This window comes from Malaclemys terrapin, chromosome 24, assembly GCF_027887155.1.
Source record: "Malaclemys terrapin pileata isolate rMalTer1 chromosome 24, rMalTer1.hap1, whole genome shotgun sequence".
In the NCBI taxonomy this organism is placed as follows: domain Eukaryota; kingdom Metazoa; phylum Chordata; order Testudines; family Emydidae; genus Malaclemys; species Malaclemys terrapin.
The window spans coordinates 16473351-16488923 of record NC_071528.1 but is presented as its reverse complement, the minus strand read 5'-3'; the positions used below and the strand labels follow the sequence as shown (position 1 = coordinate 16488923).

Below are 15573 nucleotides of genomic sequence, written 5' to 3'. Positions count from 1 at the left end.
GAAAGGGGACTACGAACTATTCAAAAGGGCCCTGCTACGAGAGTTTGGGCTGACTCCTGAGATGTACCGGGAAAGGTTCCGGAGTCAGGATAAAACCCCTGAGATCTCATATCTGCAACTAGCCGCCCGCATGGAGAGATACGCCAGCAAGTGGGCTGGTGGGGCCCAGACGAAGGAGGACCTGATTAAACTGCTGGTACTGGAGCAACTGTATGACCGGTGCCCATCCGACCTGAGGCTGTGGTTGGTGGACAGAAAGCCAGAGAACCCGCGACACGCCGGGCAGCTGGCTGATGAGTTTGTAAAGAGCCGGTCAGGAGATAAAAGGGAGGAGTCCCAAAGGAACAGTCCCACCACAACGCAGAGAGAGAGTCACCATGGGACCTCCCCATGGGAAAATACAGAAAAAACCCATCAGAGGGGAGCATCCGGCATCAGGACCATCCGACCTACTCAAGGGGACCCATGGGACATGGGCTGCTACCACTGTGGCCAAAAGGGCCACATACGGGCCCAGTGCCCTAGGCTCAGGGACAGACTGAGCAGACCGAACCCACAGAGGGTTAACTGGGTAGAGACCCAGCCCGGCGAAAGGCAGCATTCCCAGGGAAGAGGGGCTGGCAGAGTACCACCTGCTAAGGAGGGAGGAGAGCTCCAGGCCAGCTCCTCTAGGGGGCTGGATGCTCCAGACTCAGGGTTTTTGGTTTATATGGTAGGCGCGGGGCTGTCCCTCCGGAGAGAGTACCTTGTTCCCCTGGAGGTGGATGGGAGGAAGGTCAGTGGATACTGGGATACGGGCGCAGAGGTGACGCTGGCCCGGCCCGAGGTGGTGGCCCCAGATCAGGTGGTGCCCAACACCTACCTGACCCTGACGGGGGTGGGCGGAACACCAGTCAAAGTACCCGTGGCAAGGGTACACCTGAAGTGGGGGGCCAAGGAGGGCCCCAAGGATGTGGGGGTACACCCGTATTTGCCCACTGAGGTATTGATGGGGGGGGACCTGGAGAACTGGCCAAGCAACCCCCAAAAGGCACTGGTTGTGACCCGCAGTCAGAGCCGGCGAGGGGCACTGCGCCCTGGCCTTGGGGGGGGTGCCTTGCCTGAGGCGCAGGACCCTAACCTGGTGGGGAGGGAACGCCCAGGGACACGGCTCAGGGAGGCTGCAGCTTCAGGCCCAGCGGGCGAGGAAGAGCAGGTGGCCATCCCTGTCCCAGCTGCTGAGTTCCAGGCCGAGTTACAGAGAGACCCCTCCTTGCGGAAGATAAGGGACCTAGCCGACCTCAATGCGGTACAGACCATGGGACGAGGTGGCCGGAAAAGGTTCCTGTGGGAGAAGGGGTTCCTGTACCGAGAATGGGCTCCCCCAGGGGAAATGGAGTCAGGGGGGATCAGGAGGCAGCTGGTGGTACCCCAGAAGTATCGCCGCCAGCTGCTGTGCCGGGCCCATGATATTCCCCTCTCAGGGCACCAGGGAACCTGGCGTACCCAGCAGAGGCTGCTACGGAGCTTTTACTGGCCTGGGGTCTTTGTTACTGTCCGACAGTACTGCGGATCCTGTGACCCCTGTCAGAGGGGGAGGAAGGCCTGGGACAAGGGGAAAACAGCTTTAGGACCCTTGCCCAGCATAAAGGATCCTTTCCAGAGGGTGGCCAAGGTTAAAAGGGCGGCTCTAAACCAAGAGAGCCCAAAGCACAGACCTCCAGACTGGAGCGCTGGGAGAAGACCACAGCCCAGTTGGAACCCCAGAGGTATGGGGGTGGGAAAAGGGCACAGGCCGCATAAACCTTCCCACATGCGAACTGCGAGTGCCATCAAGCACCCCGACCTAAGGGGGGGCGTGAAACTGAAGGGGCCTGGTGTAATTCCCACCAAGGAACTGGAGGGATGCGGGGGCATCCATGGGAACGGGGGTAGGTTCGAACTTCCCCGGGTCACTGGCTAAAGTGACCCTGCTCAGTTCGGTCTCGAAGGGGGGAGAGATGTGACGAACTGGGCCTGTTCTCACGGTGGTCTGTGAATGCTGACAGGGGAGTGTTCTGGGATAGTCTGCATTGCAGGATGGGATCTGCCCGAGGGCGCCCGAGGGCGCATACCTGAGTGTGTAACATGAGAACCCAGGAAGGGGTTGAAGGGGAGGCGACTCCTTAGCCCGGGAAACTGAACAAAGGCGGTGGGAGGGGTCGCTGAAAGCAGAGGGCTGGAAGCAGGCAGGGAGAGAGGGCTGGGGGGCATAGATGGCTCTGACCTCCCAAGGGGGGCTGGGCTTGGATGCCCGGGGACCCCAAGATGGACCTAACTGAGGGGGTCCCTGTTGTCTGTGCCTGCAAGACCTGTCTTGGACTGTATTCCTGTCATCCAAATAAACCTTCTGCTTTACTGGCTGGCTGAGAGTCATGGTGAATCGCAGGAAGCCGGGGGTGCAGGGCCCTGAGTCCCCCAATACTCCGTGACAGGACTGCTGGGAGCTCCTCCTGGGAGAAAGGCCAGAGCAAAGTCCTGCTGTGCTCACCACTCCCGCAGTGCTGAGAAGCGGGAAGGGGAGAAGGTATCTGACCTTGTGCATGGGTCCCAGCCGCGCTGGAGGGTTGCTGGGAGGGAGAACTAGCCTTGCACACATTGCAGGTTGCAAAGGACCCTTGTAAGAGATTGACATTCAATTAGCTCTTATTTACAATGCTAATTGCAATGACACTGTCCTGGTGCCAGTAAATCACTCTGTTTAACAAACCTGCAGCCAACTTGCAGCAAGATGCATCTGCTGCCCCGTTGATGGATGTCTGGGGGACTATTCCTTTAACTACAAGAGGAAGCAGAAGAACAAACTCGGTGGCTAATTAAGCGGATGGCGGCCTGGCACGGCTAGATGCAGCAAGGCAGAAAGCACGCACCCCGGCAGGAGACAGCTTCCCGCAGGGCCGCGAGCAGGTGCGAGGCTGGAAGGGAGCAGCTTTCTAGAGCATGAAGTTCAGAGGCTGCTTCTCTGCTCTTGAGCCAGGGAACCAAGGCCACTGCAGGCCTTGAGCAGCTGCCAGCCAAGCGGGGCAGCCAGCCCTGAGCAGAGACGAGGGGGAGCCCCTTCCACGGCCCTTCACCAACCCCAGGGGCAAACCGCACGCAAACCTTCCTTCGTGCGCGTTCAGGCTGCAGGCTCTGCTGCCCTGGGCTCCTCCTGCCCTTCCACTGCCAGGATCCCACCCAAGGCCGTCAGGGCCACCGCTCAGAGCAGGGGCAAACCTCAGGAGTTCGTAGTCAGGTCCTGGCCAGGGGCAATACCAAGGGTGGGAGTGGGGTGGTGAGTTCAAATCAAGCCAGGAATTCAAGAACAAGGAACAGTCATGGCAGCTGCAGAAGATTCACACTATTCCCTGGATGCACCGTGGGCTTATATAGGGCAGGGAGCCAACCGGGCCCCTGGGACTGCTCCCTGTCAAATCCTCGAGGCGGAACTTCCCTGTCTGTATCCACAGCAGGTCCTGGGAAGTGGAGCACCAGCTGGTTACAACTGCTGCTGGGTGGCAGCCTGGCATGTCAGCGCCTGCTAGCGCCACGGGCCTGGGTTCTAGACTACCGCCGCCTGCTAGCGCCACGGGCCTGGGTTCTAGACTACCGCCGCCTGCTAGCGCCACGGGCCTGGGTTCTAGACTACCGCCGCCTGCTGGCGCCACGGGCCTGGGTTCTAGACTACCGCCGCCTGCTGGCGCTACGGGCCTGGGTTCTAGACTACCGCCGCCTGCTAGCGCCACGGGCCTGGGTTCTAGACTACCGCCGCCTGCTAGCGCCACGGGCCTGGGTTCTAGACTACCGCCGCCTGCTAGCGCCACGGGCCTGGGTTCTAGACTACCGCCGCCTGCTAGCGCCACGGGCCTGGGTTCTAGACTACCGCCGCCTGCTAGCGCCACGGGCCTGGGTTCTAGACTACCGCCGCCTGCTAGCGCCACGGGCCTGGGTTCTAGACCTGTGGGGCTCACTCCCCCCTTGGGAGTTCTGGGGACACTTCCCAAGCTGCAGACGCTTAACTCTGCCTGTGTGGCCCCTTGCCTTAAGGAGCCCCCGCAGGGAGCGCACAGAGATAAGGTCACTGCTTGGCGGGTGAGTCTGGGCTGGAACTTCGCTCAGGAGGCGTTTGCACGGGGGCAAAGGGACAGACGACGAGCTGGGCAAAGGTGGGTCAGCCCCCTCGCGTGCGTGGGGATACCCAGACACAGCTGCACGTGGCCAGGCCCCAGAGGACAGCCCCGCCTGCGGCTCCCCCATGGCAGGCTCAGGGCCTGAGCAGGGAGTTGTTATCGCTGCTGTTCCGCACCGAGCAGGCGCTGCGCGGGGCGCTGCTCCGCGGGGACGGCCAGTTTCACATTTCATTTACAATTGCGGTGCCAGCGGAGCGGGTGCAGCTGGCTGTGTAGGTGGGGCTCTGCTGGAAATGCCCCAGGCTGCTGGAACAAGGCACAGCCGCATCTCCCCTCCCTGGGCCACGTGCCGCTTCCAGGCTCACTAGCCCACGGCCACCCTCAGGGTCCAGCAATCCCATCACCAGCATTTGGGCCTGTGCCACGCAGTCTTTCCAGCCCTGACCCCAGTCAGCACCTTGCCGCAAGGGCAGCGCATGCCAATCTGCTTGAGTCACCCACTGCCACCCAGCAGGGGCAGCCCAGCCCTGGCTCCGCCCAGTGACCGCGGGCGAGTCCTTAAGCCAGAGTCCAGATGCCCTCCTGCTGCAATCCCCCAGTGAGTAGGGGAGTCGCGCCCAGGCCCACCCTTGGCCTGATGCCTGGCAGGGAGGTGTTAAGGACCGCAGTGCCCTAGTCACATGCACAGGGGCTGTGCCCATGTCCTGCCCACACCCAAGCCCAGAGGAGCCTGCGATTCGGGTGCCGATCTCAGGCTAATCCTGCAAGGTGCAGACTGTCCTGCGTGGCCAGGGAAGCCGGCAGAAGCTGAGGGTGCCCAGCCCTGCACTGGGGAGGGGGCTGGCTCAGACTGGGCCATTCTGTATTGTTCCCCTTTCTGTTCGGCACACCAGCATCAGGACTGCCCCCCCCAGCCAGTCCCAGGTCCTGCTCCCACTGTGCTACCCCAGGGACCCCCTCCCATGGCTGGTCGGGGAGCCAGGAACACGACCTGCCCTCCCCCTTTGCAGGCACAGGGCAGGGCAAATCCTGGAAACGTTTGTTCTGGACGGCTGCACTTAGAGTGATGGCCTGAAAAGCAGAGACAGGATTGCCAGCTGCTGGCCTCACCCTGCCCTAACATGGTTAGTGGGTTTGGGAAGCCTTTAAATGTAATTAGGAGAAAAAGCCATTAATTAGCAATCCCCTCTGGCCAGAGAGCAGCCGTGCTCATACAGCTAGTCCCCTTAGCAGGACGGATGGCCCAGGAACAGCTGCTGAAGGAAACCCTTCACTTCCAGCCCACCCAGGGTGGTCGCCTGCCCCAGGGCCCTGTCCAGCCATTTCCCAGACCCCGGCAGAGCAGCAGCTGCTGGAGGGAAAAGGCCCTTTGCAACAGCAGGGTGTGCAGCTCCGCTCTCTGGACTATAAAGCCTCCTTCCAACCCTAGCAGAGGAGCAGCCCTAGCGCTGCTCTGAGCAGCCCCACAGAGAGAGGAAGGCAATGGCGGGAGGAGGAGGAGAGGTGGGCAGTCCCCCCCCCACACACACACACCGCTTGTGTGAGGTGCAAGGGAAGGTTGGGACTGGGAGTGTGTGGGGCGTGTGAGGGGAGGGTGGGGGCGTGAGGGGATGTGGTTGTGAGTGGGTGTGAGATGTGAGGGAAGGGTGAGGGGAGGGGTGTGTGTGAGAGAAGGGTGTGTGGTGTGAGGGGATGTGGTTGTGAGGGGTGTGGGTGAGGGGTGTGCAGGTGTGAGTGTGCAAGGAGGCTGAGGGTTTATTTATGTTGTGTGCTGGCTAAAAAGGGCCAACAACCCCCCTCCCGCTCCCTGCTCGGCCCCAGCCCTGAGCAGATGTTTTTTCTTCCGCAGGCCTGAGAAGCTGCCACCACCAGCACCAGCCCGTGCCAGCAGTAGCAGCAGCGCCGGCCCTGTGGCGCGACGGCATTTCAGCACGGCCAGCCGGCTCCTTCCCTGCGCTCCAGGCGAGTGCCAGGCAGGTGGCGGCGGGGGCGGGAGGGGTTGTGGTATCTGAGCAGCACCTTGGCCCTTTCCCAGGTCCCAGGCCCAGGCCTCGTGCTAGTACTAGTGGCACCTGTCCTGACACACACCCCAGGCCATGACCAAGAGCACAGAAAGCGAAGCAGGCACCGAAAACCAGAGTCAGGGGGAGGTCACGCGCATGCGGGGGGGCCCTGGGGTAGAGAGACAACAGTGCTCACATCTAGCCCATGATCCCAGCCTGCCTCAGCAAGGAAAACAGCCCCAGGGGCAGGGGCTTGTGCCCACCACAAGACGGAGCCGGAAAGGGTCACAGGAATCCCACTGTGCTCATCCCCCTGCGGGGTCCTGGGGAAGCCAGAGGGTCCTGCACCCCCACTTCGCAGTCAGACGTGACTCTCAGCCAGCCAATAACAGATTTATTAGATGATAGGAACAGGGTCTAAAACAGAGTTTGTAGGTAGAGAGAACCCAACCCCTCAGCTGGGTCCATTCTGGGGTCCCACGAGCCAGACACCCACATCTGCACTCACTCCCTGTGACGAACTGGGCCTGTTCTCACTGTGGTCTGTGAATGCTGACAGGGGAGTGTGCTGGGATAGTCGGCATTGTAGGATGGGATCTGCCCGAGGGCGCATACCTGAGTGTGTAACATGAGAACCCAGGAAGGGGTTGAAGGCCAGGCGACTCCTTAGCCCGGGAAACTGAACAAAGGCTGTGGGAGGGGTCGCGGAAAGCAGAGGGCTGGAAGGAGGCTGGAGAGATGGCTGGGAGGCAGAGATGGCTCTGACCCCCCAAAGGGGGGTGGGCTGGCATGCCCTGGGACCCCAAGCTGGACCTAACTGAGGGGGGCCCTGTTGTCTGTGCCTGCAAGACCTGTCTTGGACTGTATTCCTGTCATCCAAATAAACCTTCTGCTTTACTGGCTGGCTGAGAGTCATGGTGAATTGCAGGAAGCCGGGGGTGCAGGGCCCTGAGTTCCCCAATACTCCGTGACACTCCCCATCCCCAGTCACCCCCAAACTGACTCCCCCTCCAGCCCCTCCTCCTCTGGGTTTTGTCCCTTTCCCGGGCCAGGAGGTCACCCGATTCCTTTGTTCTCCAACACCTTTAGCTAGCTCCTTGCGGGGGAGGGGAGGGGGCGCGGAAGGGGCCCCGGCCATTAGTTGCCAGGAGACAGAGTGTCAGCCATTTATGTGCACTGGCCCTTTGCTCTGCAACAATTACACCCCCTTATGAAAGCAACTTAAGAAATGCATATGGGGAAACTGAGGCACCTCTACAGTATTCAGAGGAAACATTAACAGTCCCACTTCATCACACCCCCGAACTCCCCACAGCAACCACATCAGCTCAGCCCCCAGGCACTCCACAGCCCTGGGACCTGTCACAGGAGTCCAGGATTGTCCCGCTAATGCCTAGAATGTCTGTTGGGTCAGTGTGGTGCAAACGGCTCCACGCGCGGCTGGTGTCGGCGGCACTGGGGTTTGGCACCGCCAGGGACACAGCTACACCAGACTCCGCAGTGCCCAGGGTGCTGCGCCAGCATCCCTGCCTCGCCTGTCTCATCAGCGCAGGGGAGGGGCACATGCACACCCCCCCCCCGGGCTCCCTAGCCCAGCCTGACAGGCAGTGACAGAAGCAGACGAGTGACAGGGAATCTGCCAAAATATTGTGTGTGCTAGTGGGTGACGGAGACGCTGCCTGCACGGCTGCTTTGTCTCCCCCCCAGCAGCTGGAGTGCGGAGCTGGAGCCCCGAGCCCCCCAAGAGGCAGGGTGCAATTACAGCTATTTCTCTAGCTGTCTGTCAGGCATCATGAAAGCAGCAACAACAAAGTCTTTTGCAAATGATCAGACAGGCATTTCACACAGCAGCGTTAGAGCAATTTTGTGCCTTCGCATAAAACTTCCTTGTTTCTCTCTTGATTAAAAGCGAGTTTTTAAAACATTCCTGCATTTCCAGATCCTAGCCCCTGCGCAGAGCAGGGCTCCCACTACGGGAAGGGCAGGACTGCCTGTGTCTTGCTGGGCCCAGAATGGCGCCCCCTCCCCGCCCCCCTCTAGCGGAGGGGCAAGGAGTCAGGCTGCTCCCTCACCCCCATGCCTAGTAGCCACGTGCCCTGCTTGTGCTCAGGGCCGGGACCAGTGCACAGCTCTCAATCCCTGATTGTTGTGCGCACGCACAGCTGGGGGGGGGGGGTCACCAGCACCATCTCTTTCAGAGCAGCCCCGGGACGTTCAGTCCTCGGCAGCAAACGGACCCAAGAGTCTACACAATTCTGGCTGCCAGGGGCTGCTGGGAGCTCACCTGTGGCTTGGCCAGGGGACCCAGGGGGCTGGTGAGCCGGAGGGTCTCCAGGGAGACCGGCCTGTGCAGACCCCACACCCAAGCAGCTCAAGCACTCCAAGTGCGCCAGGCACTGCCGTCTACTGTGGCGGTGCCCGGCGCCTCAAGCAAGCAGACGGGCCCGCTGGTCGCACGTGGAGGTGTCTGCGGGCAGGGGCTCGGTGCAGAGAGCAGCCCAACCCCCTCACCCCGCACTGCAGAGGGAGGGGGGCCCACATGGGCAGCAGGATCTGGCGAGCGCAAGCTGTTCTGATGAGGCCCCCGGCTCAGAAGTCACAGCTCCTGGCCCCCTGGGAGCAGCTGCAGCCACTCAGCGCTAATGACGCCCTCAGCTGCATTCATGGCCTGGCGCTGAACATCTGAATTACCTGAAGTGCCAGGGCCTGTCAGAGCCGAGGGGCTGCCCCGCACCCGCTGCTGATCGATGGCCTCGGCGCTGTCGGGGGGCCTCAGAACACTTCGCCCGTCACTCAGCCGCTCGGCAGGGCTCCCCTCGGCCGCGGCCGGCCCTCAGGCTCCCGCCTCGCTGCAGGAGCAGGGCTGGAGACAGGCACGGCAGCCGGTGGCCCGACACAGGGCTCAGCGGGGGCAGCTGTGTCTCCCCAGCGCGGGGGCAGGCCCGGGAGCTCCGGTGACTGTCTCCCCTCAGACTGCCCTTCCCCTGCCAGGAAACCCCTCCAGCACTCAGAGGGTCAAAGCTTTTGTCCTCCTATGCCCGGGGCTAAGTCTGGAGCGCTGGGCACGTGGCAAGGTGCCCCAGGGCTGTCCCAAGAACCCAGGGCCTGGTCTAGGGGCCAGCGGGGAGCCAGGACACCTGGGTTCTGTCCCTAGTTCTGTCACTAGCCTTGCGGGTCCCCGTCCCTTCCCTTCCCTGTGCCGGTCCCCTGCCTCCGGCTGGTCAGCAGCCCTTCCAGCAAAGAGGGCGCAGTGCCAAGCACAATGGGGCGCCCGTCCGGGCTGGGGCCTTTTGCTGCTACTGGGATATTGTGACGAAGTGGGACTGTTCTTAATGTTTCCTCTGAATACTGTGCGGGTGCCTCAGTTTCCCCTAGGCATTTCTTTAGTCTCATAAATCACTGACACTGTCTCCCTGGCAACAAATGGCCAGGGCCCTTCCTCCCCTGCAAGGAAATAGCTAAAGGTGAACAAAGATCAGGTGACCCCCTGGCCCAGGAAAGAGACAAAGCCCAGAGAAGGAGGGGCTGGAGGGTTTTTTTCCAGAGTTGGAGCTAGCTGGGGACGAGGAGTGAGGGCAGACGTGGGTGTCTGGCTCTCTGAAACCCATAATGGACCCGACTGAGGGGTCCCGTTCTCCGCCGTACCTACAAGCTCTGTTTTAGACCGTGTTTCTGTCTTCTAATAAACCTCTGTTTTACTGGCTGGCTGAGAGTCACATCTGACTGCAAAGTGGGGGTGCAGGACCTCTGGCTTCCCCAGGACCCCGCCTGGGCGGACTCGCTGTGGGAAGTGCACGGAGGGGCATATGCTGAATGCTCCCAGGAGAGACCCAGGAGGTGAAGCCATGTGAGCTTCTTGCCCTGAAGACCATCTGCTCCAAGGGAGAGGAGGCTCCCCAAAGTCCTGACTGGCTTTGTGGGGAGCAGTTCCAGAGCATCGCCCAGGGACTCCGTGACAGATATGAATTCATATGGGGGTTTGAGCCCCGGTCAGAGCAGCAGAGCGCTGGAGGTGCCGGCAGACACAGGTCACATCTGCTCCATTGTTCCAGGGAAGATGGAAGACCGTAATTCGTGAGAGGGGCCTGGGTCACAGCAGGGGCCTGGCTAGGGGGGCCTAGCGCTGCTGGGTTTGCCCTGTTAATGTCTCATTGCTGCAGGGTGAGACGCTCTGTTCCAGCTGCCTCCCGTCCCATCCTCAGCTCCGGAGAAGGGCCCTGCTGTTAACCCCACCGGGAAATGCCTGCAGACCACGACATTTCAGCCTCTTCCCTTTTTAGGCTGAAGAATGCGACCGACAAGGAAAGGCTCATTTCCTGAGGGTGCTGCGTGTGCAAAGGGCTGAACACACCTCCCCACGCTGGGGGGCACCCAGGGAACAAGGCAGGGGTCAGGGTAATGGAAGCCAGTGACGTAACTGGGGAGCAAGTGAAGGCCCCGCTAGCAAATGGAGGGGCAGCTCGAGAGAGAGCTGTCAGAGACCCCCCAGCCTGCTGTGTATAGATGGGGCAAGCTTTGGCCCAAAGCCCAGGCCCTCCGCTCCAGGCTCTAGGAGCAGCTCCTCAGAGCAGGGGAGTGACTGAGCCAGGCAGCAGAGGGCAATGGTGAGCGTGTACCTGAAGCTGTTGTGCAAAGCACAGACCTCAGCGCCGTCTACACTGCATGCTGTCCAAACCTGCGTACCCCCAGCACAGCTAGAAACAGCAGTGGAGACGGGACAGCCCAGCTTAGGGGAGTAAAAACACATATCCAATGTGACAAACTTCCTCCTCTATCTTGGTGGGTCCTGCACTTATTGGCAGATTTTCTTGCCTCAGAGATTCACCATGTGGGTGGGGGAACAGCCCAGAGACCTTCCCCTTCTGGAAGAACCCACAGTCCAGGTCAATTGGGAGGTTTGGGGGGAACCCAGGCCCACCCTCTACTCCAGGTTCCAGCCCAGGGCCCTGTGGACTGCAGCTGTCTATAGTGCCTCCTGTAACAGCTGCATGACAGCTACAACTCCCTGGGCTACTTCCCCATGGCCTCCTCCAAACACCTTCCTTATTCTCACCACAGGACCTTCCTCCTGGTGTCTGATAACACTTGTGCTCCTCAGTCCTCCAGCAGCACACCCTCCTTGCACCTCTTGCTCCCAGCTCCTCACACTCTCTTACTCTAGTGCAGCCCCTTCTCTGGTCACTCAGGGAACAGAAAACTACTCATCTAGTGACCAGTATATTTGCCCTCTACCCGACTCCTGTACCCCACTGGTCTGGATCTGTCACACCGAGTACAACCCTACGGGGCTCTCTGCTCGGCCAAGCTGTGCCCCCCGGCTAGCCCGCTGCCAGCACCTTTCACTGAGCTGCGTAGCCACACACCGCAGCCGGCTTTTCACCATGCTGTGTGACAACGCGTCCCCTGCCCGCCCCCACACTGGGGCCGCAGCCTGGGCCCAGGCCAGCCAGCACAGGGAGGTCTCGCTGGTGATGGGTGACGGGATAAACCTCTTCACTGGAGTGAGTGAACGGCTCACTGAATCGTGCCCCTCCCTTTCGCTCCGAGGAGATGGGTTGTGGCAGGAGCCGTCCTTTCCCTGGGCCCCCGAGCTCTGCTGCTGGCAGTGGCCGGCTAGGCAGTTAATGGCCAGAGGGACATTCTCAGTTAGCAAGGGGGGCTCGGGTTCGGGTCAGGGCATCGTGCGGCCGGCTCCCAGCAGAGCCGAGCTGAGCTGTAGTGAGTAAGGAGCCCGGTCTGGGCACAGGGAGGAATAAAGGAGGGCAGCGCCCTGGCACCTTAGAAAAGAGCCTCGTGGAGTAAGGCGGGGCCGGAGGGAGGGCAGCAAGGCAGCAGACTGGCGCGCGCAGGCCCTGGGCGCAGTGGGGCACACACAGCTGCTGTGCTGTGACGAACTGGGACTGTTCTTACTGTGGTCTTTAAATGCTGACAGGGGAGTGTGGCTAGGATAGTCTGCATTGGGGGATGGGAGACTGACCCATGGAGAATACCTGACCATGTAACATGAGAACCCAGGAAGGGGTTAGAGGCCAGGTGACACCTTTGCCTGGGAAACTGAACAAAGGCTGTGGGAGGGGTCGCTGAAGGGAGAGTTTCGGGAGCTGGCTGGTGATATGGCTGGGAGGCAGACGGGGCTCTGACCTCCCAACGGAGCTGGGATGCCCTGGGACCCCAAAATGGACCTAACTGAGGGGGGTCCTGTTGTCTGTGCCTGCAAGACCTGTCTTGGACTGTATTCCTGTCGTCTAAATAAACCTTCTGCTTTACTGGCTAGCTGAGAGTCATGGTGAATCGCAGGAAGCCGGGGGTGGAGGGCCTTGTGTCCCCCCACACTCTGTGACATGTGCAGGGTGGGAGGGAGCCCCCCATGGTGCCGTAGGAGGGTGTCTGACTTCCGAAGCAAGTGGGTTAGGCTCTCTCACTCCAGCGAAGAGGTTTATCCCGTCACCCATCACCAGGGTATCTAGGCGCCTTCCATAGGAAATCAATGGCAACAGCGCAGTCTGTGGACTCCAGGGAGGTCCTGGCACGTCTCCCTTTTCAGGGTAAAATCTCGGCTGAGGGGAGCGGGGGTTTGGAGTTTTTTAGCTTTTAAATGAAATGTTTTGGGGCCAGAACAGCACATACCACACATTACCAGGCCTGATCCACTGATACATCTCAGAGAGCCTCTCCCCACTCCCCCAGCCGGCCCCCCCAGGCCAGGGGCAAAGCAGAGGCCGGGTGGTGAGAGCTGGGTCAGGGGTCACAAGGCACCAGCCTCGGAGGTGGCTAGCGCAGTGGAAAAATCCTCTAGGGGCCGAATGTACAATTATCCCAGGAATAATAATAATTAACTGCCCATTAGGGGTATAATTAACTCCCGCTAAGTGCTCTAATCCTGGTTATTAGCGCCCTGGAGCGGCAGCAGGTGGGCCAGCTCGGGCAGGCGGGGAGAATGTGCCTCAGGCTCACGGTCGTGTTCGTTTCAAGAGAGCTCGATAGCCGCCTCGCAGCCTGGCGAGGGAGAGGGGAGAACCCAGGTCCCAGCAGGGAGTGGTGTGCGAGGGGCCCGGCGGGCGCTGCAGGGCTGGGCTCACACCAAGGCAGGGGGAATTTCCTGCCCCTGCTGGGGCCCTACCCTGCCACTTGACAGCCTGTGAGTGGGCAGGGAGCTGGCTAGCGGCGCCCGCCTGCTGTGTGTTGGCTCCTTGAGCCGTAACCAGGGAACCGCAGGATCCAAACAAGCAAAGTGGCTTTTAGTCCAGGTGCTCTAATGTCCCCCAGCCGAAAGTCGCTGGAGCGGAGAGGGAAGCGCAGCCGGAGCATGCTGGGGCTTGTGCGCTGCAGCACGGGGCTGAGGGTCAGCAGCGCTCGCATTAGGAGGCCTCTCGGGTTAATGAAGCAGCAGGAGCTGGCGCTAAATCTCTAATCAGGCAGGCACTTGTGGTGGGGCCCCCAGCAGGCGCTAAGCAAGCCAAGCTGAGTGCAGCGGCTGTGAGCAGGCTCCCCACCCCGGCCAAACCGAACCGCAGCGCTGGGCTGGCCCCTGCCAGGCTCCTTAACCACTAGCTAGCAGCGCGGTACCGCAGAGCAAGCCAGACACAACGTGCCGGCCAGAGCCAGCCCCAGGCCGTGCTCACACGCCCATAAGGCACTAGTGCATGGGGCGTGAGGGCAGAGGCCCATGAGTGGGGAGAGGAAGCTGTTACCCCAAGCCACAGCCACCACCGCAGCACAGGGGCTCTCTCCACCCCCCATTTCCTGGGCCCCAGAATTTGCTCGTCACAGAATCACAGAAATGTCGGGCTGGGAGCGACTCGAGAGCTCACCGAGCCCAGCCTCCCGCGCTGAGCCCGGACCAAGTAAACCCAGCCCAGCCCTGACGGGGGCTTGTCCAGCCTGGTCTTAACACCTCCGGAGACGGGGAGTCCACCCCCCCCCGGGGAGCCTGTTCCAGTGTTTCATCCTTTCTAAGCGAAATCTCCCAGGCTACAGCCTGAGCCCCCACCTGCAGTGGACACGCAGAACAATTGGCCACATCCTCGCTAGATCAGCCCTTCACGGATTTGCGGTGTCACCCGGTCCCACCTCTGCCAGCTTGTCTCCAGCCTGAACACACCCAGGATTTCTAACCCTGTGGTGAGTTTTGTCACTCTCCTCCAGACTCTCCCATTTGTCCCCATCTTCCCTAACGTGCGGCACCCAGAACTGGACACAGGACTCGGCTGAGGCCTCGCCAGGGCTGAGTAAACCAGGACAAATACCTCCCCTGTCTTGTATCCAGCATTCCTGCCAATACGCCCCAGAATGAGATTAGCCTTCTCCACAACTGCATCACATCGCTGACTCATCCAATTTGTGATCCCGTTCAGCAGCGCTCCCACCTCACCAGTTAGTAGCTGTGCGTTTGATTTGTCCTTCCTAAGTCGTCCAAGTCTCCTGTCCCCCCAAGTGCTTGCAACCCCCCACCCCCGCCGCAGCCTGATGGTCTCTGCAGCTCTTATCAGCAGACTCCCCACTCCATTATCCACATCACTAATGAAAGTAGCCAGGCCTGGCCTCTGTGGCACCTCCCAGCTAGACAATGAACCACGGGTAACCCCTGAAGTTCTGTCTTTCAGCCAGTCACGCACACACCTCAGTCATTTTATCTCAACCCACGTGCCACAGTTTCCTTATGAGACTGGACAGACGTGAAGGGAGGGGCTGTCGTGAGCTTCCTCCAGTCAATGCAGCGGCCACTGTCCGTCCCAGTTGGGGCTGGCGCTCAGTGTGGGGACGAACGCTCGCTTGGTGGCGTCAGCAAAGGCCGTGAGATGGGGAAAGTTTCCTTCCTTCCTTCCTTCCTGAGGCAGGGACCGGGCGTGGCTGGGGGCAGCTGCTCCGAGGAGGTTCCCAGCTGCCCTCGCTCTCTGCCCCGGCACACGCCGCAAAGCTCGTCCAGCCCCGGGGAGCTGGGCTGCCTGCATTGGGCGGGAGACACGACTGGGGCTGCCCCCGTCTCAGCTGGGCCAGCGACAGCGCGAGGTACCGCGCGCGCCACAGGGACATGGCAGCCAAATGAACCAGAGGCCCCTCCCCCCAGCCCGGGGGGTACGACGCTGACACTCACACCCGGCCCCCCCAGGGGTAGGGTTACAGGCTCCACTGGGGTCTGTGCTGCTTGTCCCCTCCCCAACCCCAGCCCCCGCTCCTTTTGTTAGCACCACTGACCCTTTTCCCCTCCGCGCACTGGGGCCCAGTCTGGCCGTTTCCTGCAGCCCCCGATGCCGTCTGGGCTGCACAATGTGACCGGGATCCACTCCACTTGGCCAGCTGGGTTCCCAGTGGGGTGCCCTCCCCCCGCCGGCCTCCAGCCCCGCTCACCTCCATGCTCAGGAAGGACAGGGCTGTCCGACTCCGGCGCATCCTGGCCCCTGCTCCGGCTGCCCCGGTCCTTCCCCTGCAACCAAAGGAGGGGG

General features: G+C 61.2%; 1 protein-coding gene across 3 annotated transcripts in view; it reads right to left on the bottom strand.

Annotated features, from left to right (window-relative positions):
- The window catches only part of PDE4C (phosphodiesterase 4C), a 108515-nt gene that overhangs the window by 87784 nt on the left and 5158 nt on the right, over positions 1 to 15573 (bottom strand). For all 3 annotated transcript variants that reach the window (XM_054013726.1, XM_054013725.1, XM_054013724.1), the window contains one exon: positions 15479 to 15554. In XM_054013726.1, the coding sequence (XP_053869701.1) occupies positions 15479 to 15520 (42 nt within the window). In that variant the 5' untranslated portion in view covers positions 15521 to 15554. The remainder of the gene's footprint in view (positions 1 to 15478; positions 15555 to 15573) is intronic.